This window comes from Camelus ferus, chromosome 29 (assembly GCF_009834535.1).
Source record: "Camelus ferus isolate YT-003-E chromosome 29, BCGSAC_Cfer_1.0, whole genome shotgun sequence".
NCBI classification, from domain to species: Eukaryota; Metazoa; Chordata; class Mammalia; order Artiodactyla; family Camelidae; genus Camelus; species Camelus ferus.
Genome location: NC_045724.1, coordinates 21,837,776 through 21,863,767, shown reverse-complemented (window position 1 = coordinate 21,863,767; position 25,992 = coordinate 21,837,776). Strand labels below are relative to the sequence as shown.

At 41.7% G+C, this 25,992-nt stretch overlaps 1 protein-coding gene across 6 annotated transcripts in view; it reads right to left on the bottom strand.

Annotated features, from left to right (window-relative positions):
- ASPH (aspartate beta-hydroxylase) overlaps nucleotides 1–25,992 on the bottom strand; it is a 162,834-nt gene that overhangs the window by 71,493 nt on the left and 65,349 nt on the right. For all 6 annotated transcript variants that reach the window (XM_032470008.1, XM_032470005.1, XM_032470007.1 and 3 more), the window contains exons 6-14: nucleotides 23,870–23,986; nucleotides 23,429–23,461; nucleotides 22,883–22,939; nucleotides 22,341–22,388; nucleotides 21,855–21,887; nucleotides 17,196–17,234; nucleotides 16,810–16,845; nucleotides 13,210–13,254; nucleotides 4,463–4,504 (exon numbers count right to left, since the gene is read on the bottom strand). In XM_032470008.1, coding sequence (XP_032325899.1) covers nucleotides 4,463–4,504; nucleotides 13,210–13,254; nucleotides 16,810–16,845; nucleotides 17,196–17,234; nucleotides 21,855–21,887; nucleotides 22,341–22,388; nucleotides 22,883–22,939; nucleotides 23,429–23,461; nucleotides 23,870–23,986 — 450 coding nt within the window. The remainder of the gene's footprint in view (nucleotides 1–4,462; nucleotides 4,505–13,209; nucleotides 13,255–16,809; nucleotides 16,846–17,195; nucleotides 17,235–21,854; nucleotides 21,888–22,340; nucleotides 22,389–22,882; nucleotides 22,940–23,428; nucleotides 23,462–23,869; nucleotides 23,987–25,992) is intronic.

Below are 25,992 nucleotides of genomic sequence, written 5' to 3'. Positions count from 1 at the left end.
AACACCAACTCTTTCCTGGGTCTTCAGCTTGCCTGCCTGCTCTGCAGATGTTAGACTGACTGCCTCCACAGCGTCATGAGCCAATTCCTTAAGATACATCTCTCTGTGTCTGTGTCTCTCTCTGCCTCTCTCTGTCTCTCCACACACACACACACACACACACACACACACACACACACACACACACACCCGACTGGCTCTATTTCTCTGGAGAACCTTAACTAATACTAGGCTGGGAGTAGAGTGGGGCAGGTCACAGTTCCCACCTTTAAGAAGTGTTTTTTAAATGAAAAATTATGGGGCAAACTCAAACCATGTGCTAAAAATCTGAAACACAGTATTCCTTGGGAACAGAGAGGACAAGCACATCTTCTGGTCTTGGGGAGGAGATGGGGGTGTAGTCAGGGAAGGCTTCCTGGCAGAGGTCATCTCTACGCTCAATTCTAGGGAACAGGAGTTTGTGATTGTAAAGTGAGGAGGCAAGGAAGAGCATTTTGAACAGAGGAAAGCCATAAGCAGAAGCCAGGTCCTGAGAGGCTTTATGTGCTGTCCTAAGGAGCCTAGTTTTTACTCTGTTTTTGCTCAAATATGTTATAAATGGTTATGAAGAATCCCAGGAAAAACTGCATAGAGATATGTATACTTAAAAAACAAGAAGACTTCTTAATGAGGCTTGATCGTTGCCCTTGTGGGTTCTCTCTCTATTTTCCTCCTGATCACAGAAAACTCAGAAGCAAGCATACCAGGTACCAGTTGCATCATGCTGATTTAAGGACAATAACACAGCCATCTCAGCCTTTCCTCTAAGCCAGATTACAGACGTCATTTGTTAGTGTTTAAGTGTGGCTTGCTTTCTAGTGCCATCTGGTGTTTTGCTGGGGCACTGACATTTACTTCTTAAAAGAATACAAATAGTAACCAGGAAATCTTTAAATGACTTCTTAAAGACATTCACAAAAATATAGTTTAAGCATATCCTCAGTTGTAATGAATGGTATAATGGGTATTAGATATTAGTCTCAATCAAAGGAGAACTTCAGGAAAAGTCCCTGATCCGAATGCGATTTTATCTAACACACACACAGATATACACACAGAAGCAAAAGCACATACCCCTTTTGCAGGCATGGATATTCTGTTGTTCCTCAAATTTCTTTAAAGGCTCACAAATCCTCAGTGAATCACTGACATTTGATATGTATTAAATTAGTAACACATTGTATACTTTTACCTTCAATGAATTTGTTAAAGCACACTTTTTTAAGAAGCTTTGAGTAATTTTTGACTCCCCTCCTTCTCTCCTGCCCCGTCTCCTAGCCATTAGCAAATCCTACAGAACTCATGTGCGAGTATATGCAGGGTCCAACCGCCACGCACCATGTCTACCCCACATCCTAATCCTGTCGCCAACATCCCTCGCCTGAACTACTGTTGTCATCTTCTAAGTGGGCCCACTGCTTGCAATCTTGCATCCCTAGATCCAGAATGGGCCTTTCAAAACATAAAACAGATCCTATCAATCTTCTTCTCAGAATCTCCCAACAGCTTCCCCTCTCACAAGACAATATTCAAAGCCCTATGAGATTCAGACCCTAGAAACCCCTCTAATCTCACCCTTCCTCTCTCCCCTCACTGTCCTCACCGGCCACACTGGCCTCCTCACTGACCCTCACATGCGCGAAGCGCACCTCCCCCGAGGACTATGAACATGCTTTCCACTCCTGGAACTCAGCTCTCCCAGCTGGCTGCTCGGCTCGCTCCCTTCCACCTTGCATCTCCACATGTCACTGTCCAGGAGGCCCAACAACAGAGCAACACGCCCGCCCACTGTCATTCTCTGTACTCTGCTCCTGTTTCATATTCATACTTTCATATTTTCATACTTCTTCTATTTTTTTAAAAATTACGTATCTCCCCCAACACATACACTAAAATATAAAAAGTGTATGTGTATGGGGGGGTCTGTAATTTTTAAGTTATGAGCATCATGAGAACTGGGACTTTGCTTTTACTGAACGTTTTGGCTCCAGTGCCTAAAATAGGGCCTGGCACATAGCAGGTACTCAGTGTGTACTGAATAAATGGATAAATAAAAATAATTGTCTGAAATGAACATCTAGCAAGCCGTTTTTCCACTGCATTACTTTGCAGCTCACAGTCAGTCCCACTCTGTGGTTGCGGAACACGGACTAGGTGGACAAAGGTGACATCCAGTGGGGAGAAACTGACATAGCAATTGTGGCCAAAACATGTAAATAATCTGATTCAATTTAAGAAGCTAGCATTTCCTAATGGCATTCGTTTGGAATTAGCCCTGTTCCAAAACCATGACTCTGTCAAAATAAACTAAACCTGATTCTCTAAAAGAAAGGGATCACAGAATTATTAATTCTAAGTAAAAACAAAACCTTCCTTCTCTCACCTGTAGCTCTTCACCAACACACTTAAGGGGGTAACACAAGAGTAGAAAATTAGGCAACCGAATAGCTCAGCCTGAGACGAATTTACAATTACCATTAAAAAAAAATCTCCATTTCTATTATTATGAAATTAAAATCTGACTCTTAAGACATTCCATTTTTCCCTCTGCATATTCCAGAAGTGGGACATTTCCCCTTCCCTCTGTGTGATGGAGAGTGAGAAGCAGGGAGCTGCAGGAGATCCTCTCTACTGGTCCCATGAAGAAATAGCCAAGGAGCCCACCTCCCATGCACTGGAAAACTCGCTTCAGGCTCAGAACTCCCAGAGGATAAAGCTGTGCGGAGGGTGCCGGGCAGCGGAGGGTGCCGGGCAGCACAGGGGGAGGACCTGAAGCCCCTGGAGAGAGAGCCCACTGCAATCTGAAATTAGATGGGGAGGGAGGCCCCCTGAGAGGGCAACAGTTGAGGTAAGGCTGAAGGAGCAAGCTGTGTGGGCATCGGGAGAACACTTGGCCCCAGGGAGTGGCCAGCGCCAAGGCCCTGAGTCCTGGGTGTGCCTGGCAGGGATGCCAGCGGGGCTGGAGTCAAGACCAGGAAAGAGAGAGTCACGGGACAGGCGGTTAGGGAGGAAACCAGCAGAGAAGGGAGAAGTGAGAACACGTCGGCGGAGGCCTTGTAAACCCCTGCAAAGAACTTTGGTTTTACTCTGAGGAAGAAACGAAGATGCTGGAGGCATCTGAACAAGGTGATATGACCTAAGTTTTAAAACGGTCTCCGTGGCCACTGAATTGAGAAAGATTCTAAAGCCAAAGGAAGACCAGTTGAGAAGCATGTGGAATAATCAGGAGAGATGGTGGTGGCTGCAACCTGGGTGGCAGAGGAGGAAGGTAGCAGGAAGGAGCTGGATTCGAGATCCACTCTGAAGAGCGGGCTCAGGGTTTGCTGATGGGACAACAGGGAGGCAGGAAAGAGAAGGTTCGTAGGAGGACTGTGTTTTGAGGGGAAGGTCAGACTCCTATTTTATACCTATTAAGTTTGATATGATTATTAGAAAAGTTAAAAAAAACTAAATCTGTGTATTACTTTAATAAAAAATAAACAGCTAGTTAGAAAAAAAAAAAACCGCATGAACTAAATGCCTGTTCCCAGCCTAAGGGCTGTGAAATTATGGCCAGAGGCCAGTAACTCCACGTGTTCCCGTAGTGTTCGCACAGAGCAAGACCTTGTACCTTATGTGGACTGTATCTTTTCAGTGTAAACACTGCTTTTATCACTACAAAATAAAGCCGCTCCTGAAACTCTAATAATGTTTAATCACTGAAGATTTTATCATTCAACTAATACTTAAAGTATAACCACTATGCTATGATCATCCACATAAATTTTACAGATTTAACTTTAAAAATAGCTCCTCTAAGTTTAGGAACCTTTGTGAGAATTGAATTAAAAATCTACTGGGTTCCTAAATTCATTAGAGTGCCTCTGTCATCAATTCTTGGAAGGCAGAGATGATACGTTTTACATGGGTGTAACTGCACGTCTGCCTTTCCAGTAATTCAGAGTTCCTTGCAAAAAGAACATATTCTAGCAATCTTTGGATCTCTGGACTTCGCGTAGTTGTCAACATGGGTGACAATTAGTAATTTTTAACATTTCGGAAGTGCTCTTCCTCTGCTAGATACTGTGTAAGCACTTTACATACATTTTCACTTAATTACTATTGTGGAAACAAGTCTTACGGTTTCTAGAAGTTAGGACTATCATTATTACTCCTGTATCACAGAAGAGGAAACTGAGGCACAGACTAAGTAATTCTCAAGACACGCATGTAGTGAACTGCAAAACTAGGGTTAGAAGCCAAGGTCTCTCCAGAGACTTAGCACTTAATGTTTGTGTAGAAAGTTAATGTCTGTTGATAAAATCATTGAAATCATAAGCCCACTGGCAATTTAACCACTGATGTGAAATAAAGTCATGCTTTTTATGGGTAGTATAACATTTCCCCACGTATACTTAAAAGGCGGTTGATTTGATCATCTCACCTTTTTCTTTTTTTTCTGGATCATCTGTTTTTCTATTTGTTTCTGAAAAGTAAAGACAAAACAAAGTTAAGTACCATAAGAGTCACCGTTCAGAATCTCAGAATATAGGACTATCTTTGCATGAATTCAAATAAATACAGTTTACAAAAAATTTCTGAGCAAACAATTCAGCTTTCCTAAATCCTGAATTCTTTACCTATGCAATTTGTTATGAAATATTCAGAATCTGAGTTACATATAAACGTCACTGAGCAATAAGCAGGAATCAGGCACCAGGCTGAGTGTTCTTGTCTATAAGAAGCGATGGGGTTCATCTCCACCAACAGTAAGTGCCTTTATGGCTACAAACTGAGTCTGGAGAAGCCGTACTCAAAGCATATCCAGTATTTTTATTGTCTCCTAAAAACCATATACTACTTTATAATAGGCACCATGTGCTTTAAAGGAACACAGCGTACCACGCTACTGTGAACTCTAGCCTCATCTTCAAGGACTCCACACATCCACAAGTGACCCACTGGGGATGCCAGCACCGAGCCCAGGTGTGCTCTAGCTCACCTGCTGAGAGCCAGGGTGGGACCGAGAGCCCACCTGTGTCAGCCGCTCACTAAGTTAATCAGAGTTAGTGTCTCTCTCACAAATATGGGCTGCCAACCACAGTGAAATCCACCAAGAACCTGGACCAGCCAAACAACATCCACTGTGCGACAGAAATCAACAGCATGTGACCTGACCATGTGTACATTTCTGCATTTATAACCTCATGTCTGGCCTATTGTTGAATATAGATTAGGAACTAGTCGATTTTCAAGGTAGACCAGTAGTCCCAGTAGTACTTCTCTAGTCTTTTGAGTATTTCTGGGAACATGTGTGTACGTGTGTATAGCAGTGGGGATGGGATAGAGTTTGGGAGATTGATTAAAATATCACATTCCATCCTCTCACCACAGTGGACGTGAGAGGGTGTGGGTGCCACGCAGGTGGGATCAGGGGTGCAGTCATGGTCATTCCGAATTTTGGATCCCCTCTCCCACATTCATTCATATTAAAGATTTCACTTTGTGGAGGTGGGAAGTCAATCTGAAGCAGGCTCCTGATGCAAGGAGGGGATTTTCATCATCAGGCAAGTGTCTTCCTCCTCTGAGGCCCTGGGGAGAGGAAGTGAGGCAGGAGTGCTGCCAAGCACGCGGCATGTCTCTTGGCTCCTGACACCCTCTGCAGAAGGTCTCATCTCCTTCTTCATGCAAAGGAGAAGCTGAGGCTGCGAAAGTGGCAGGGGGTCCAGGGGAGAGGGGTGGAACTGTCAGAACTTCCAGGTGCTGGACAGAAACCTAAACAGGATGGACGCAGGGGGCCTTCCACTGTAATCCTGCCCCCGAAAAGGTAGCAGAGCAGTAAACGTTAAACAAAATAAATAAACAGTACCTATTAGAGACAGGTTAAGAAAGGGCTTGAAGTCACCCCTTTGTGATTTGAGTCATCAGAAATGCTGCAATATTTGAAACTACTAGAAAGCACAAAATGAACAAATTTTGTTATGCAACAAAACAAAAAAATACACCTCCAAATAATGACAACGTAGAGAAGAACTCCTCGGCATTTTATTGCACTGAAGTAACATTAAACAGAAGACACTGACATCACTTTTAGAAAATCCATTGATGTTGCCCAGCTGGGCATTTATTTGTAAAGACAAGGCTTATTAATTCAGATATTTGGAACTAAAAGTATCTGAAGTTGACCACAGCATAATGAATCCTCAATGTCCAGAAGTCTAGAGATGATTCTATACAAAAATCCAGTAAAATTTATTTTATTCATTTATCAGTTCTACGTCACTCCTAAGTTTCCCTAAAAAAATATGGCTTTATAAAAAGAAGTGTTCTATAATTCACAAAATGAAGTAAGAGCTTCATTAGATTCTGAGTAGCAACTCTGTATTACCCATATCACAGCTTTAGAAAATTATTGCTTTTTTTTTTCTTTTTTAACTAACGCGTTACTTAGGAGTTCACTACACATTGGTTCAGCATAACTCTCTACATTATATCTATGATCTATAAGATAAAAATACAAAATCTCTTTGATTTTTAACCCTAAAAGCAGGAAAAACGTCACTTTATCTTAAAACAATGTGAACACAATCAAGAGTTCCTCCCGGCATGTCAATGAAACCACTTCTGAGGGTTTTTTTTTAGCTCATGGTCCTTTCAAAATGAGAGTGTAGCTACCCTTTTTCCTAACAAATGAGTATTTTCATCACAGCAACTATTTTCAAGCCACAGATAAGCCACATTAAAAACAGAAGAACCCCTTCAGTGTGGAAAGGAAAAGGCTCAGACGTCAGGCAGCAGCAGGTCCCTGGCTCTGTGAGCACTTTTCACACACCCTGCGTCACCCCGCCAGAGGCGATGTTGAGTTGATGCAGTAAGAGCAGGGAGCAGTCTTCAGTGTTGTGCCGGCATCGCTTAATTAGCCCAAAGCAGAACCACCTTCAATTTACACACCAGTCACTGGTAAGAGATTTTCTAAAATTTAAACAAACAGACTGGATACAGCTATTCTGCGAGCAATCCCAGGCGGCCAAAAGCATTTTCACATGATGTAACAGGCCATTCCTTTTCCCTACATCCTAGCAAGGAATTTTAATGTTTCCCCCCTTAGTTTGAAAAATAAATTAACCACGATAATTTAAGCTTTTATTGAAATATTACATTTTTTCTAATTAATAAGCTAAAAGCTACAGGAATCTCAACTTTGAGTTTTACCCTGAATACTCGAAGCTAGTGTAGGAGTTTTTTTTATAAAGATCAGTGCAGGTATATACAACTCCGGTCTTCACAGCTAATGATGACTCCTATGAGTGTTTCTAAGAGCGCTCAGACAAGGCACTCTTAGTGGCTTTAGCTCGTGTTTAACGCAGTTCATACAAGTCAGCTCACATAGTTAGTGTTAATTACTGATAAAATATATCAAAACCCTGCCATGACAATTGCTGCTACATCATCAATATGATTATTAAGTATTGTCTGAAAAACACATAAATCCAGGTAAGACTAAAAAGCTGTGTCACAGAACGAAAAAGGAAAGAAATCCAACAGATCCGCTAAGGCTATCAAAAAAAGGACATGCAGGAATGTAACATTACATGTGATTTTTTGTTTCTAAAAAAAAAAATACACTAAAATGCCAGTGGACTATGATTCATTCAAAACATCTTTAGTGTTCATTCCCAAAGATCTTGGTCTGCTCAGTAATTACTTCACAAGATCTATCACAGCCATCTTTTGGAGCGTATGGGTAAGCTGGTCCTCCTGTGGTGGTAGGGGCAGTCTTTTTGAAGCTTTAAGTATCTGCAAAAATAAGGGGAAATCTAAATTAAAGGACCAACTAGACATAGACTGTGAAATTGCTTCATTTTTACTCTACTTATTAAAAAAAAAACCCCGCCAACCGAAGTAAATCTTTTTTGCTTTTGTGTTGTTGCTGTTTTTAAGAGCAACCTGCTTAATAGAATGATGAACTTAATAGAATGACGAATATCTAGAGAAGTTCCTGGGGGGTTACTTGCAAAGCTAATGAAAATCTGAAGTTCTTTAGAGCGTCTGAGAGTTACAACCGAATTTAAGAATTTCAGGCTTCTGAGAAATACAAGCACTAAATTTCTTTCTCCCATCAATGTTTTCACTCACTGTATTAAAAAGAAATGCAATAGATGGGGAATAAATCTAGTACGGTATTTGAAACACAAATATAGGATGGATTTTCAGCACAGCAACAGGATACTGTAAGTTGCAGTTAGAATATATTATTTTAAATAATCTCATGTCAATTCTAATGTGATTGCTGATATGTAAGTGCCTGGTTAAAAAAGAAGGTATACAGTGTTTTAAAAGCAAAATTCATTCCTGTCCAACTTTTTATAAATACTTTCTTATTCCAAACTTCAGTACCTGGTTTATTTTATTATCACAGCATCGGATCGATGTTACAATTAGAGTAAAAAGGAGCTTGTGCACATAAAGGCCTGGCCAAATCTTGATATAATTTCTAAAGCTGGATTATGATTGACCCATCTTTCCTTCCTTCCATCCTTCCTTCCTTCCTTCCATCTTCTTTCTACATGTGTGTGTGTATGTGTAACCAGAAATTTTTATATAAGCAGAATTATTTGGTGCTAATGAGAAATAACTGGAAACTGTATGCATACTTGAATACATATCCAACTGAAATGAGCGTTTACGTCCACCAAAAGACATGTATAGAAAAACTCACAGCAGCTTTCTTCATAATAGCCCTAAACTAGAAACAGTCACTACAGCCATCAATGTAGAATGGAATTTTAAAAATAGAGTATATTTATAGTAAAAACAGCAATGAATAAGACCAAGTACTATACCTATCAAAGTGGATAAAACAGTCATGATGGTGAGCAACAGAAACCAGTCACAAAACAAGCGTATATGCATTTGTGTGTGTTTACTCGTGGTTCTATTTAATCAAATTCAAAAGCAGGCAAAGCAATCTGCGATGACACAGCTCAGGAGGGGAGTTACCTTAGGTGGGGACGTTACTGAGTGGGGAGAAGGAGAGATTTCTGGGGGCTGGAAGAACTCTCTGTAGTGGGTATAAGGATGTATCACGTGTCCAAGTTCATCAAAGTGTACCCTCAACAGCTGAGCACTTCCCTGTGTGTAGATTACACCCCAAAATAAAGTTTTAAAAACATGGGTTTGATTTCAGGTTCTCCTCGAATTTACCAGTTAGCTGGACTGTAAGAAATAAGCATTTCTGTAACCTGTGCGACCAAAAATCCTCAAGACGATGGGGACTTGTTCAAAGTGTAATGATGGTTAACTGATGACAAGGCAAATACGCTAAGAGCTCAGTTACGATTTTAAAGGACCCAAACATGTGCCCCTGAATATGTGTAGAAGTCTCCACTCAGAAGTGGTTCACCCAGCTGCAAACCCAGCATCTCCAAAATCAGGCCAGTCGGTCTCCACTCACCCTGCCTTCGGCATCTCCATTAAGGTTCCATCATTCATTCATTCATTCAAGCCAGAAACACGGGAATCGTCCTGGCCTCTTCTCCCTCAGCCCGCCCCCTCTCCCACCAAATTACTTCCAACGCCAACGTCCAAGAAATCAATCCTGGCTCTGCATCCTCTCTACCACGGGCACGCTCTGCATCCTTCTTATCACAGGTCACGCTCCCACCACTTCTGCTTCGATGAACACACCTGCCCCTCACTGGTCTCCACCTCCTCACAGGACTGCTCTTTTCAAATCTGGATCTGATCATGTGACTCCTCTGTTGGAATTTTTCAGTGCCTTCCTATCACTTTTAGGCCCAGATTCAAATTTTCAAACATCCTTGAGGGGACTCTCCCAGAAGTGCCACCTGCCTACCTATCCACCTTGTCTTCTTACACCCTTACGTGGCGCACCGTCTTGGTCTTTGCTGCGCCCACACTTGCTCCCCCGCTTCCCACTCGCCAGCTCCTGTCACTTCGAGCAGCCCCTCGAAGCTCAGCTCTAGCATGACACATGGGAGACCTTCCCCCACTCCCTGCACCCCTGGCCCCTGAAGCTGGGTTAGTTGTCCCCCTCCGTGTGCTGCCCTGTACCCCACTCTGAGAAGGGAACTGACACCGTGCTGGTTGTTGGACTCAGCTGTCCACCCACAGATCTGTGAACCGCAACAAGGCAGACACTGAATTGTTCACTGTGTATCCTCGCTGCCCAGTGCAGAGCCTGCTCCACTGTAGCTGCTTCCTAATGGATTTCGTGAATAAATGATCAAATCATGAACAATAACCTGCATATCAGGCACTTACTGCCATAAGCGAAGACCCCTATTGCTGCCAGCCTAAAGCTGGTGGTGGGCCTTCATTGGTCAGTGTTACTGGTCAACAGGGGAGGTCTGAGTGACAGTTCTGGACGGACACACCCGAGTGAAGCCATCACCCCCTGGCTAGAACATTCAAGGGTGGGGTGAGTTACAACTGTCATCGCCACTTTCAGAGACAAGAGCAGCGACTCACCCAGAAACACAGGCGCTCGCGTGTCGCCATTTTGAATAAGATGATTATGGTCACAGAACATAGTATTCACTTTTCTTTGGGCACGGCATGACACAAAAATTCTTAGAGGAACCAGCTAGTCAAATGGCCTAAAAGTACTGTTTGGTGGGAAATTTTACTCTGATGAGTTTCCTAAGTGATTCCTTCATAAACCACCCAGTTTGTGCAATGTATACTTCTGTTATCCAACTGCTAGAAATGTGCTGCATGATTTCAAGTAAAACTACAACTTCGAGGACAAAGGTGAAAACCCACTAAAGGAGCAGAGGTTCCAAAATCAATTTAAAATAAATCTGGCGTTCAAAATGACTGACTTCTACTATGAGAATGATCAGTTCTCAGGACCTTAACATCCTTACCAAAAGCACACCTGCAAAGCACTTATAAATTCACAAATAGAAACAAAAGATGGCAAAATTTAAACTATTGGGCAACTTACTCTTCCACAATGAATTATAATGAATCTTCAACACTTCTGAGTCTTAAATGAAGTACTAATGCATAGTAAGAGAAAGAGGCCTGAGAGTATCTACTCTCTCCTTTCACCAAAACAGCCCTCAGAACTCATCAGTTCCGAGGCCTTTGTGTAAAATACCCTCGAGCACAGCAGCTGAGAGAGTGAACACTGGAGCCAGAAGGCAAGAATCTACCACTTGTCAGCTCTGGGCAGGTTACTTTGCTTTGCTGGGCCTCAGTTTTCTCATCTGTAGAATGGAGCTGACAGCATGTCTATCTCTTGGGCTCCTGGAAATATTAAGTGAGCTAATTCAGGAGTGTGTCTGGAAGAGCACTACATACATAATGCTTAATAAAGCCTCTTATGTGGCAGGAAGTGTGCCTATGAACCAAATCTTCCCTTTCATCTACTAGGGCTGGTAAATATCTCACCAAAAAAAGGGCCTTATTCCAGCCGCCAACCACTTAGTATTTTATATTTATGTTCCAAGGAAATTCTTAGGCTTCATTTATAAAACATAGAACTTTTGGGTTAGAAAAGATTACATTTCATACCTGCAATTAAAGTCAGGTCAATATTAAAAAATATGAACTGTAACTAGAAAAAAAAAGCCAATGTTGTAGAAACTCGTTATTTTGAGGAATACTCATAAAACAATTTTCTTTAAAGGAACGGATGCCAATCAAAATGTGAATTCAGTGACCTGCCCTGCATCCTCAGATTAGAAAGAAGGCACTCTGTGAAGCATTGCTCATCAGTGAAGAGGAAATTACAAAAGTAAGACAAAAACATCAACCTTCCTTGCTCTGAGTGTCTTTTTTTCCCCCTGTAATCATTTATTAAAGTGAGCCAAAGCGATCGGAGGTAAAAGATGTACAACTTTGCTGAGAAAGAAATTTAGAATGAGTCCACAATTATATCCAGTGTGAGACACACATTTTTCTTCCTTCTCAAGATTCAATTGTCCAAACACTCCTGAAATGGGTAACAGCCAAATATTCCAGATTTATTAAAGCTGGAATATATAGAGAGGAAATACGTGCATACACTTGAGACACACAAATTTTAAAATTCTATCTCTTCGTGAAAGTTGAGCATCTTTTTTAAACACAAAATACACATGTATGCCCAGCAGCCATCATTTAAAAGATCAGTGTCTCCATGGATTTCTTTTCTCATTCATATAATCCTAACAACACAGTTCCCTTCAACATTTGTATGTGTTATTATAAATGTACACGGTGTGACAACTGTCAAAACCTAGAACGTCCCAACCATTAAATGAGCAAACACAAGCAGTGGTGTAACTAAAAATAGTCTTTGATTATACAAGGCTTTGTTCTCTTGAAATTTAGTGTTTCAATAAATTTGGCAGGCACGAGTAAAAACTGAACCAATAAATGACACAAAAAGGAAAAAAATGCAAATAAAACATAGAAACAAGGGAGAAATACACTTGGGAAAGAGTTGCTTGAAAATCCTCTCTGAATAAAACATTTTTTCCCCATTTTGAGAACAAGAGGTCTAGACGTTAACTTCCAATTGCAGGCATAGTTATGTCATCTCTAAAATGTATTTGAAAGCACAGGCCTTGAATGAAATGCTGTTCTCATTCTTTAAAAGCACTGATGATGAGAGGAACAGGTGTGGGACGGCAGGAAAAAGCAAAGAAGTGGGTGTCACCCGCTGGGCTGGCGGGAGGGACTGCGGGACACGGACAAGTTCTAAGCAGCCTGGATCGCCGTGAGGCACTGAGGATGCTCTCAGGGAAGATGGGGAACGGGGAGGAGGAGGAGCAATGGAGCAGATTTACGCACTATTCAACTTTCATCTGAAGGCAATGCTGAGTCCACATCCTCCATCAAGCAGCCAGTCAATCAAAAAAAGGGGAAAAAACACCCTAACTTCTACTACGATCACCAGCTACAATGGCAAAAATCATACAATACTTTGATCATAAATACTCTTCAAATTCGAGCTCAACTAACATGTACTAGACTGAATCTAAAGTGTATTTTCCGTTACTTTGGCTCAATGCACCAAAACAGAAAATTTCCCTTTTAAATTTAGGTATTAATTAATCCCTCTCTCAGGAGCTTTACTCTCCATAGAATTATCTGATACAGCTAGAGTGACTATCAACAGCCCCTTTTAAATTAAACAAGAAAAAAGGAAAAAGCAAGACATCTAACAAAAGGCCATACCTGGTGGTACTTCCTGGTGCTCCTCTGCAGGGGGCGCCTGCGTTTCTGCAACAAGTAACAGAGGGACGGCCCATTACACACTGCGGACCAGTGCTCAACACACACACTGCCGGCATTCGAGGTACAGTGGTGATTTTTACAGAATGTGGGGGGATTTGAGTGCAATTATCCTAAAACAGGAGGTTTTTACACTATCACAACAAAGAAAACATTAGCTGTAACTTCATAAAATGTTGTTTATTTCTCAACTGTTCTGAACCACAGGCTTTAAAACATTACCTGCCTAACTGACTAACCTCAAAACTCCGTCTGGCAAAGGAGATATGAACTAAAACTTATGTTTTCACCATGGTTTTGCAGGAGACTTGATAAGAAAGCTGAGGAGAGACTTTTAAAGCATCTTGTATTCTTGTTAACAGCACAGAACAATAAAATGGAAGTAGAATCGTAAAAAATACATCACTCTCCTTCATAAAGTTTTTGAAAAATAATATTCAAGATAACATATTCTAAAACTAGTCAAAAATGTGGATACAAACTTTTAACTTCTAGTCTTTCCCCCTGGCTACTTCAACCCACTTACAACTAAACAGACTGTGAGCCTCAACACCCAACGGTAGAATGATGCATTGATCTGATTTGCTCTATGAAATTACATCACGTGTTAATATCTTCATATCTAACAACCCATTTAACATCACCTTAATCTACAGATAAGACGGTATCTGCTTTCCTCTTACTCCTTAAGATTTGAAACAAGCTTCGGTCAAAAGGAGACATTTTTAATAGCATTTTCTAAAACTCAAATTAGCTATGTAGGTATTTTGATTATTTTATTCTTGCATTAATTGGCTTCTAAGGGTAAGAGTAACCTATGCTCAAAATAGAAGATTTGAAAATATTTTACATAAAAGTACAAAAGAAACAGAAAAATATCACACATATTCTCCTGACCCCTGTTAATATTCGGGAAAACGTCCTCCTTCTAGCGGCAGTACCGTGAACGTTCACGGCCTTTCTTTGTTGTGACTGGTTTATTGATGGTCTACCTGTTTATTCAGTTGTCAGCAATCTAGAGACATATTAGCCCTTTACCAACTTTACCAATATCTTTCTCGGAATTTCTTTCACTTTCGTCATTTTACATTTGAAAAAAACCGTGTGCATCATAAAGTACAAATCACTCCCACTGCTATTTCCATCACTGATGTTATACTAAGGGAGACATTATTATTGCAAGACAAATTTTTATCTAAATGCGTTCTGGACAAAATGTACATTTAACATACTTATCTGAAAAGTATTCTGGTAATGACACAGCAAGAGGATTTTTTTTAAAAGAATTCTATCAGCACCACCTGAAAGGTTTGCCTACTGATGCAGCCTACTTTTTCTTACTCCAGCACTTTTTAAACCCACTTCAGTACGGCTCTCACTCCCCCCACTTGACTCAAATAGCTTTGCTAAGATCAGCAAGATTCTCTATGATACCAAATGCAGTCGATGCTTTGCAAGCCCTGGCGTTCCAACGGCAGCAGCATGAAACATACTCTCTTTTCTTCCGCTCTTTCTCATTCTCCTCTGCTGGTTTTCCTCCTGCCTCACTGGCTGGTTGTGTGCGCTCCATCAGACCTCACAATGCTGGGATTCCTTAGAGCTCGGTCCTGGGGCTACTGGTCTACTCTCTCCACACGCACCTCCAAAATGATCTGATCCGTTTCCACTGGAGTTAATACCATCTTCATGATGATGGCTTCCCAGCATTTACACGTATCTCAGATCTCACCTACCTAGTTCACCCTGGCATATCCAACCCCCTACTTGGTACCTCCACCTGGGTATCTGCCATAATTCCCAAACATAACATGTCTAATATGAAATCTTTGGTTTTCTTCCCTAAACCTGTTTCTTCCACATCCTAGTCTTCTTCTCAGTAAATGCCCCCCTCATCCAACAGTTACTCAAACCAAACCAAAGGTCCTCTTTACAGCCACCAGGAAGTTTTGTCAATTAAAATTCTAAAATCATCTCAAGTTCGAAACTTCCCCCTCCATTTCCACTTCATGATCTTACGCCAGGCCACCATGATCACTTCCTAGGATTAGGGCACAATAATTTCCTAATGGGGCGGTCCCTGCTTCCATTCGTGCTCCATCCAATCCATCCTCTAAGAGTAGAAGCAATTTTTCAAAACATAAATCAGATTATGCCATATCTCCGTATTTCCATAGAGTCTCACTGTATTTAGAATATAATCCAAAGTCCTTACTAGGACCTTCAAGGCCCTGACTGATCTGTCTCTTTATTGCTTAAGTCAATTCAACTTCGGTTTTCTATTACCTGTAACAGTAAGTAACCTTCCTGACGCAGATGGGGACGAATGGAAGGGTTTACAGACAGGACTGAGATAGCCGGATTTATACTTTTGAAGAGTTCATCCTAACAGCCTTGTGAAAGGTGAATTTGAAGGGGACAAGTATGGAGTTAAGAAGACCAGCCAGAGGGCTACTGCCACTGCCCAGGAAGATGATGAGAGATGGAACTAGACCACTAGGGCCACAGAGAGAAAAGACTGAATTTGAGAGATGTTCAAGTAGTCCATTCAACAGGATTGGAGATTAGCTGTAGAGACAGAGGAAGAGGAGCTGTCTCCTAGGTTTCTGGTTTGGGAACCCAAGTATTTATTGATGGAACCAGTCGAGACAAGGGGAGACGGGGAGAGAAGGTCAGTGGGCACGTGAAGATGGTGAGTTCCCTCTCACGTGCACCCAAGCGCTGCAGGAACAGAGAAACTGCAGGTTGGGCTGAAGGTACAGAGTCTGGAGCCCCACCACCCACCACAAGGAATTCCTTTAGAGTCTCTGCTGTGTCCTCGACTGGCTTAGCAAAACACCTGAAAAGTCGTAGGAAAACAACCATACTTCTAATACAAAAAAGGACCCCAGAGGCAACTGCCGGCCCCCAGCCTGGGTTGAAGACTAGCTTAGCCACTTTTAGCCTGGAACTAGGCGCCAGTCACCGGACCTCACTCCCCTTTCAGTCCTGCATTTGTGAAGTAAGTACAGTGGCATTTGCCTGGATTCCTCTTTGGTGTCCTCATGAGCAACAGAAACAGAATATGGGAAAGAACTTTGCAAACCACTTTGACCTACAGAAATCTACGTCATGTCGGAACACCACTATGTGATATATGCTGCTATTTTTATTTTTCAGAAAAGACCCCTATACTTAAAAAAAATTTTTTTCCCAGCTGAATAACAACATAAAGGACTAGACTTTCAACTCATCTCTGCCCGTGGATAATTCCTCACAAGACCACCTCCTCCTATTTAGGGCAGCCCTCTTCACTCTAACAAGTTACTTTCTATTATATGACCCTGGTTTTGTCTCCATCACTGCACTTTTCATGATCTTTAATTACTTCATCATCTCTTAGGCCACTAGAATGCTAGCCTGTTTACAGAATTATGCACTCTCATCCTCCTGGCCCCCAAGCACTGTATAGATAGTGAATAGTAAGTGCTCATTAAATACTTGTTGAAGAAATGAACATAAGTTTAATTAAAAAAAAGTAAAATGACTTCTATAAAATTAACTTACCTTCTAGAATTATGTTTGAATCGTCTACAGCATTATCTGAAAAAAAAGAAAAGCAAACACATCTTGCATTACCTCACCTTGATTAGGTGCTTAAATTAATTTGTATCTGTTCAGAGACCTAAATTTGGATCCTTTTAGATTGGGGCTTCTTATAGAAAACTCACTAGAATATCAACTTTATTTTCTAAATAGTATTCAAAGAACACATCAGTAGGCTGGTATTATCCCTGCACCATAAACAGGGAATAAATATGTCAACATTATCATTACTTCCTTGATGACTTGCGAATGTCTTATATTTTATCTCTGTTCACAAATTATACTTGTTTTAACAAACACAAGGGGAACTGACGTGCAGGAAACACCTGCTGAGAGGGAAACCTTACCTGAACTTTCTATCCGTTCACTTTTTGATGGCTCATACACTGTAAAATACACAGAAAAAAATAATCCTTTAGCACTGCGTAACTCCCATTATAACACAACACCGGCTGTACCAGGCAAGAGCAGAGACAATGGCTAATTTATCCTTGAACCTCTGGGGCTAAGTCACCGGGAACCGGCAGGTTACAGAGTAGAGTGGGGAAGTGTTTGGTCTGGAGTGAAACAGGCCTGGGTTCAAATCACGGGGCAGCCACTTCTAGCCAGAGGAGATGGGCTAAAGCGGACGATGAGATGGATTATATACGGTTCCTCCCTGTAAAATGGGGAAAAGTAAAGTTCTCCACAGGCCCTTGTTACCAGGATCCAGCAATGTGTTTACTCCCGGGTGGCGCTGAATTTCCTTTATTTTCTTCATGACTGTAGGGGAGCTTCTGAGTTACCCGTGGCTCTGCCCACTTATCATTTTGGATCCAAGTGTTTATCTCTACTTTGCCCGGGGAGCAACAACCAGACCTTTCACCCGGAGCAAACAGCCCTGCCTCCAGCCCCTGAGGATGAGGGTTCAGCAGGCAGGCCCTCCATCCACTACCTTAATCATGAGACGGGGGGAAGGGGGCAGGGCACAGCCACTGAAAGAATGACAAACAGGTTAGAACCAACTAGGCCCAAGATGGCAGAAGATCTGACTCCCAGGAAACCTTGAGCCTCATCATATGCTCACTGTAACACGTCAGCATGCTAAATGGTACTCCCCAGGTGCCATGACAGCTCCCAGGCTTACCATAAAACACCAAAAAATGAGTGGGGGGCCCAATTCCTGGAAATCTCTGGCTTCCCCCAAGTAGTTGGAATAATTCTCCCACTTGTTAGCATATGAAATGATCCAGCCCATAAAAACTAGTAACCTCATATCCTGGGGCCTCTCGCACCTGCTGAGATAGCCGGCACTCTGTCTATGGAGTGTGCATCTCCCTGAATAAATCTACTGTCAGCTCAAGGTTCCTCTGCTTCACCACAAAGGGGGCCCTGGTCTTGGCTGTGGTCTCCTCTCCTGCTGGCTGGCTCTCAGCTTTCCTAGTGAGCCTGATCCCTGCTTTTCCCACCTTCCAAAGGCCTCACATTTTCTGATACCCTAAGAGCACAGTTACAAATGCACTCTCATTCATTTAATAAAGGGAAAATTTTTGAGCATCTACTACCTTACAGACATTATTCCCAGTGCTCGGGTAGAGCGAGGGCCAATTTTAATAGATTGTTTTCTATCCCTTTGGCGGCATGTGGAAGACAAAGGCGCAGTGCATGTCTGCCCACTGTCACCCTAAACCCTGTCAGCATTTCAATTTAAAAAACAAAACAAAACAAAACCCACAAGCTCTCCCTTGAGCCTGCTTCCCTTTTTCCTCTGTTTCCTCTATTTCATAATTACTTTCTTTAAAGAGTCAGCGTCATTTACACGTGCTGTCTTATCTCCTCACACCCTCTCCTCACACCACTCCAGTCTCCCTTCCGGCCCTGACCACATCCCTAAAGAGCCTCCTCTAAGGCCACTCACCTACTCTCGGCCTTTAGCATATCAGATCTCCGAGCAGCTCCTTCCTCTTCAAACACTCCTGTTCTTGGACTCCAATGTGACCATATTCTCCTTTTTAATCTTCTTTGTCACTCCATCCTTTCCCCACCAGGCACTAAACGTTGCCTTTCATCAACGTCCAGCCATGGAATATCCTCTCTTCCCACTCTATCCTCTTTCCTTAAATAACCTCAGTCCTTTGGCTTCAATCACGATGCACAGTCTGATGATTCTCAAACTCAGCCATGAACAGACTTCTCTTCTGAGATCCAAACACCATCCATCAGCTAATTTGTTATCTCTCCTTGGATGGCTCAACAGGTGCTATCAGCATGTACAGATGGCACTCATGACCTTCTGGCCCCATGCCTGTTTTCCAGTCTCGCCCAGTCTTGGGAAAAAACACACCATCCACCAGGTGCATAAGCAGAACAGTGGACATGGTTCCCGACATCTGGTTCTCTCTCCCCAGCTACACCCGCACATCAAGCCTTGCTAATTTTACCTTCTATTTCTCAGCTTTGTCCACTTCCTTTCACCTTCACTGCCCCCACCTTGGTTTGAACTACTCTCATTTCTGTCCAACACCGTCCACTGAAAACAGTTCTTGCCAAGGTCACTAGGGAGGCCATACGGCGCGAAATCTAAGGCAGGGCTTCAGCGCTCACCCTGCATGGGGCCTCAGCAGCCTGGGATATGACTGAACACCTCGTTCTTGACACTAATCTCCTTGGACGCCGTGTTTGGCAGAGATGTGACTCAGGGAAGATCACACTTGGATAACTGTGGTAACCAAACTGGTCTCCCCACATCCACTCTTGTCTCTATGCAGTCTATTTACTACCTTTTAGACAGATCAGTCTTTACAAAATGCAGTGCCCTAGAACAGTGCTCTAAGGTGAAGATGGAAATCCTTGACTAATGGCAGGCACCCTCTGGACCTGGACCATCTCAGAACCTCAGCCCGCATCGCTCTTCTTACGCTTAGCATTCCAGACACATCTTCCCATAAGAAGCTTCAGTCTACATCCCAGCCACATCAACTTTCCCCTGGCCTCATCAACTGTTCCACCCTTCAGCTCATACTTCAGCCTTCCCTGGTCCACAAACTAGGTAGGGTCCCTTTGCTATATATTCTTGTCATATGCTATGCTCACTCTTACCAGCACTTAGCATAATTATAACTGAACACCAAATTAAAATTATTTGTATAATTTCTACCCTACTGCTAAAATACAAGGACTGTGAGAATATGGACCATGAGGGTGTTCTTCACTAGAACCGCTCCAGCGTCCTGTTTTGGACACAGGACATGTAACATATATGTAGTGTATGTAGTGTAAGAATAAATAAATCAGGTAGATGCTAAGACTGTCCTGTCGTGTCCCAGGTGTCCCAGTGTTGGCGTGATGCTTTCCAGGATAGTTTTAATGCGGAAAGCTGGTTCACTCTACAGCCTTGGCAAGCCATATTATTTTCCAAGTTCCAGAGTTTGGGGAGTTTAATACAGAATATATTCTGTTCTCCCACTGAAAAATGGCTTTATTTTCATCCTACTTACAGCTATATATATATACATACTTAGTTTCCCTAGCTTGGTTCCTGTAGTGCACAGAGGTATCTTTTTAGCACACAATGAATAATCCTCTGTTCTACTAGATCTCTTTGGTTTGAAAAAGTTTACGTTCTATGGCAAGGTAATTCAAAATGCCTCATCAAATCCTGATGATTGCCCAGATCATATTTTCACTCTGTTAACATTTTAAATTATTTTTATTGTGATATTTTGCTTATGAAAGTACCTTTACTTTCACAACATCTTTTTTAACATAGTATCTGATTTTACACTTCTTTCAAATTTGACTTTAAAATTCCCTAGAACTAGTCTGCAAAGTGCATCCCAAACATGTTCTTTCCAGCGTATTTAGAAAAACACTATAATGACTGGCAGAAATTAGAAAAGGATTTATATGCAAATTTAATTTTCACATTCTTATTTTCTCCTTCACATTCAAACTTGAAATCTAAATGCAATTGTCGTGGCCAAGTTATTTAACTTCTTATAAAAATATTAGTCCCTAGAGTTAGACTCCAGGATCCCTTCAATGATATCATTCATATCCCATTAGGAACAGTCATTGTGAATGGTGATCTTGGTAGGGCTTCAAATCTTAAAAACACACGCTTAATAAATTAGTGTATCAGATCTACACACAGCCATTCCTAACTTTCTTCAATTCAGATTCACCAACTATCATGAGACCACAAATTTTTTAAAAGTAGAGATTCAATATTATTCATATTTGAATGTTAAACTCTAAGACCATCCAGCACATAGGATGTCCTCCACATCTGACTCAAGCACGGCACGTTTCTTCATCCTTCTTGCTTATACCCAACTGGCTTCTTTCCTTCTACAGTCATCTTTTTAGATACTGGAATAAAAAGGATACGCCACTCGCTCTATGGCTTCTTAGTCATATTAATTTATGCAAAATTACATACACTCTTGGAACCTTACTTCTCTCATCTGGGAAGTAGTAACAATATCATCTCCTTTGAGGAGCTTAATAAAACCACATGAGAAGTCCTTGGGCTACAAGAGGAACTGTAATTGCCTAAATCGGAACCTGATGCCAGAACCATTTTCTCCAAGCTCCCTTTAAGGCTGGAATGAAATTCTGTACCCTTTTCCAGGCTGGCAGATTGGTCATCTTTATTTAAGTGAAATGAATTTGCAGCGGCAGCTGGAGTAGTTAAGCTCTGACTAAAGTAGTCTTTCAAGCACAAGGCGTGTTTAATAAAAAGAGGGCTATGACTATACAGTCGTGAGATTAAGTTTTCTTGATTAATTTTTAACTGCTTCCAAAGGCAACTTGCAAAGAGTTTAAGAAAGTATTTAGGCAACGGTGGAACCCCTGGAGGAGATAAATAATCTCCTAAAGTAAATTCTTTGAGAACTACCCATTCATTCGAACGTTTTAAGTTATGGTATTTGTAACTAAAAATACCACTCTCCGTGCTTTACAGTCAAGCTATGAGTACATTTTAAAACAAGTAGGCAACTTAAGGTTAAGAAGCATTTTCAAACCTTGTTCATCATAGTCTTGGTATGTTACGTCATCTGCAAAAAAGAGAATAAAACCAAAGTATTACTTGAGTCATTCTGTGTAACTGCTTAGCTAAAAAACACAACTTAATCTCAAATACAGAAATATTAATCCTTTAAATATTAACGTTTGTACAATCCGTGAGAAATGCCTGTGCCCAAAAGCAATGAGAGGAAAGAGTAGGTATATTATTTTCATAAAAATTCCTCAAATTAGCATAAAGATATGCAAAAGGAGCATTAGGAATTAATACGCTGTTTTGTTGTGGAGGGGTGGTAGATGAGGTAAAGTATGTAAGCCTGATATTCTTTAAATAATCCAATTTTGTTACAAAGCCAAAAGTCTTGTATTAGGTGCTAAAATTACTTCTTTGACTCTTTGAAAGAAAAGTCACCACGTTAACACAGCATCGTAAGTGCAAAGCCTTAAGCAATGTTTAAAATAGAACAAAAACATTCATTTAATACCTGTGTGGTACATTTGTCCATCATCATCTACTGCTGGTTCACTCAACTCTAAAAAAGAAAAAATATACCTTTGCCAAACATGAAAAAACCAAATACCTTGTTAGACAGCATTCTAAAATATTTACAAATTAATTTTAATCTTCATAACTGTGTAAGATAGATACTATTATCATGACTTAATAAAACTTAAGCTGGATAAAGTTCCATAATTTTCTCCCTACATCACAAATACAAGAAGGAGCAAAACTGGGACCTGCCCCTCGTCTGGCTCCACTACGTCCTACTGCCTTGTTAATTCCCCAATATTCTTTCCAGTATCCCATCTGCAAAGACCAAAATCCCAACAGTGGTTTGAAAAACACATCTCCTTTTTACTTCATTTCTCCATGTAATATTAAACTATATTCAGAAATTTCTGTAAGTATCTGGGCAAGCAAAAACTGAGTATTTAAGGAGACCTATGCATTGAATCAGAGTGAGTCATTAACCCTGGGTTAAAATGACCTTGGCCACTGCCTCAAAGAGAAACACATGTCACGGACCTGGATTTTCCTGTTCATATATCACGTCTTCCATATCCTGATTGTAGGCTGGTGAAGCTATAAATTAGGAAATAATTAGGAAATTACAAATATGTCTGAAAAAAAAGTATCACACCTGATATTTAAAATATGAAAAAACACAATTTCTAGTAAAGATAGAAATCAAATCCTAATGATGCTCAAGCTTACATTCACTCATGGAACAAACAGGTACTAACTGTGCTAAATGCCAAATACAAAGCTGAATAAGAAAGTCTTCATCGTCAGTGGGTTTGTAACTGAACCACAAGATCAAGGTGCGCCATATTCTCATTTAGCTGATGCAAATTCAACTATATTCACACAACAAAAAATGAGACAAGGACACAGAGAGACAGAAACAGTCGTGCAGGTGAACCCTCCTCCGACGCACTCGGCAAGCACCTGCCAAAGTGAGTCTGAGCAAGGACACGCATTTCCCCGCCCCTCCCTTGGACTCAACACCTGAGTACTCCCAGATTGAGGTGTAACTCCAGTGTTTACAGACACATGCTGTTAAAATCTTACCTGTCTCTTCTACATGGTACCTATCTTCGGTTTCTGGAAAAAATAACATGAAATAAGTATTACCACTTTCATAAAATGGCATGTTTATATATTGCATATGTATATTCTGAATGAATGTTTATCAAGGTATGACTATAAGCTTTGGGAAATATATTCATTCATGAATTAGGAGCTGCTTGCTTCTAAAACAGTTTCCCAGAATGTTCTATATTGTGAGAAGTGGATCTACTTTACTTTCTCGTAATGTGCTTTAATATAGTCCTTGCAGCCATTCACCAACCGTACTGTCTAGAGGATACCTGTTTTTAGTTTCAACTTAAAAAAAAAAAGTTGGATGAAAGTGAAATATTGGTTTTAAAGGTATTTAAAGAAAAACTTCAATAACCAAAATTACAAATTATTTATTGTATTTTATTCTGAAACCAAAATACTGTGTTCTACCTTCATGAAGTGCTCCAGTGGGCTCAAATCCATCATCCGCATCACTTCCTACAAAGACACCGTCTTCTGGCTGTAGTTCTGCTGCTGGTCCATCCTGTTCTTGCTGCAGGTCCTCTCCTTGAACAATGATGATGAACAAAGTGACACGGGTGGACAGCAAGGACCCCAGGCGGCAGCCAACACAGACATGCACGCCCCATCTGAAAGGCTCCCGCATACCCACTTCAGCGGCTGGGCGTTCCCTGTCCCTCCTCTGGGCCACTGAGCATGCTGCTGCCCACTCTGGAGCTCTGTCCTCTGTCCAAGGGCCAGACCACCTCAGGGGGAAACAGGTCTGCTCTCACTAGAACATAAACTCACCAAGGACAGGGACCTCATATATTGTGGTCACTACGTATGCCCAGCACGTAGGGCCATGACTGGCCATAGGAAGTTCTCAATAAATACGTAATAAGTGAGTAAGTGAATTCATTATTATCACTATATTTGCCTCTTCAATTATCATGAGGTCAGAGAAAAGGTCACCTTGTGACCTTTCATTGAGAACAGATATAAAATTCCATGTAACAATCTTAAATAACTCTATGCAAATGTTTTATCACAAAGAACCGTCAGCGCCCCCCCCCCCAAACCAGCTGCCAGGTCATCTACATTGGGTCAGCTGCATTCCACTTTGCCTTTAAAGCTTCCTAGGTTTAGCCTTTAAGTTATGCAAAGATGCCCATTTTCTCTCCTGAGACTTTCACGATATACTGAACTGCTCTGCTCCTTTTGTGTAGCTGTTGGACACGCTACCTTACTCCACTGCAATACGGGTTAGCTTGTCATTGTGGTGCAAAACATTCTCCCAGTAGTAACTTGACACGGCCTCGATCAGAGGCTGCCCTGGGTGTAACACTCTAACCAGGGAACTCAAGCAAACTACACTCAGCTGTGCAGTGCAGCATTGAGTTAGGAGTGTGGGGTCTGGAATATCTGACTCCAGATTTAGGTGCTTCCACAACAGCTGTGTGACCCTGGGTGAGTTACTTAACTACTCTGTGTCTAAGCTCTCGCTCCATAAAAAAGAAATAATAAGAGTACCTACTCACAGAATTATCGTGACGACTGATGCACTTAGGAAAATGCCTAGCCCATAATAAGTATTTAGGTTCTATTGCTGTTGCGCTGCTGCTGTTGTTAATATTTTTACCACCGCCATCATCATCCTAGCAATAATATTACTATTTCTACTTCTTCTGAACTCTCCCCGCAAACTGCAGGATGGGGTCCTTAGTCACTTTACTTCTGGGGTGGCCCAGTGACGCCCCCAGGTGTTACTGGACTGTCAGACCCTTTTATGTTGACAGTATTTGTTTCCTGTCCTCTCATCAGTCTGCTATCTTGTTTCTCCTCATTTCAGATTTCCTGCTTCTCAGCAAACAAATCACCAATTCTAACTCCTATCACTAATTTTATTACTGTTTTTCTTCTTGCCATGATTCTTTTTCCTTACTCTCATTTATTCAGTGAAATCTGACAGTTTGTATGTGAGCCAGACTGAGCCATCTCGGCCATCAATTCAATGGAAGTCCCTGTTTTCAGTAGGAAAACAAACCAAGTACCGTGCACCGTCTGAGTCTCTACTGTCTGGTACGAGAACAGGTTCCTGGGAGCTTACTAGACCCCACTGGAGGCACTGTCACACCCTCTGCACCCGCTGCACCAACCCTATGGGGTAGCCTCTTTGAAGGATGAGAGACTCGAGAAACTTTGCTAAAGCCACACTGCTAATAAATTCAATGGCAGGACCTCAACCTTACAGTGAAATCCAGAATGACAGGGACAGAGTCTACTTCAGAGATGGTGTCAAGGAGGCCAAGTTTGGGCTGATAAAATGTGAAAATGGGGACACACACATGTACACACGCAAACACTAACAGAAGATATCACAAAGGCCCCCATGGCAGGGACAGGCTTGGCAAGTGCATGGGAAAGAGAGAAGGCCAGTTGGGCTAGAGAAAAGTGACCAAGGGGAGAGAGACTGGGCCCAGATTAGGCACAGTGAGCTGGGCCACATCAAACATGGGGTATTGAGGAACAAAGATGGAAACAGGGATCCACCTGGGTGCCACTGCAGTGGT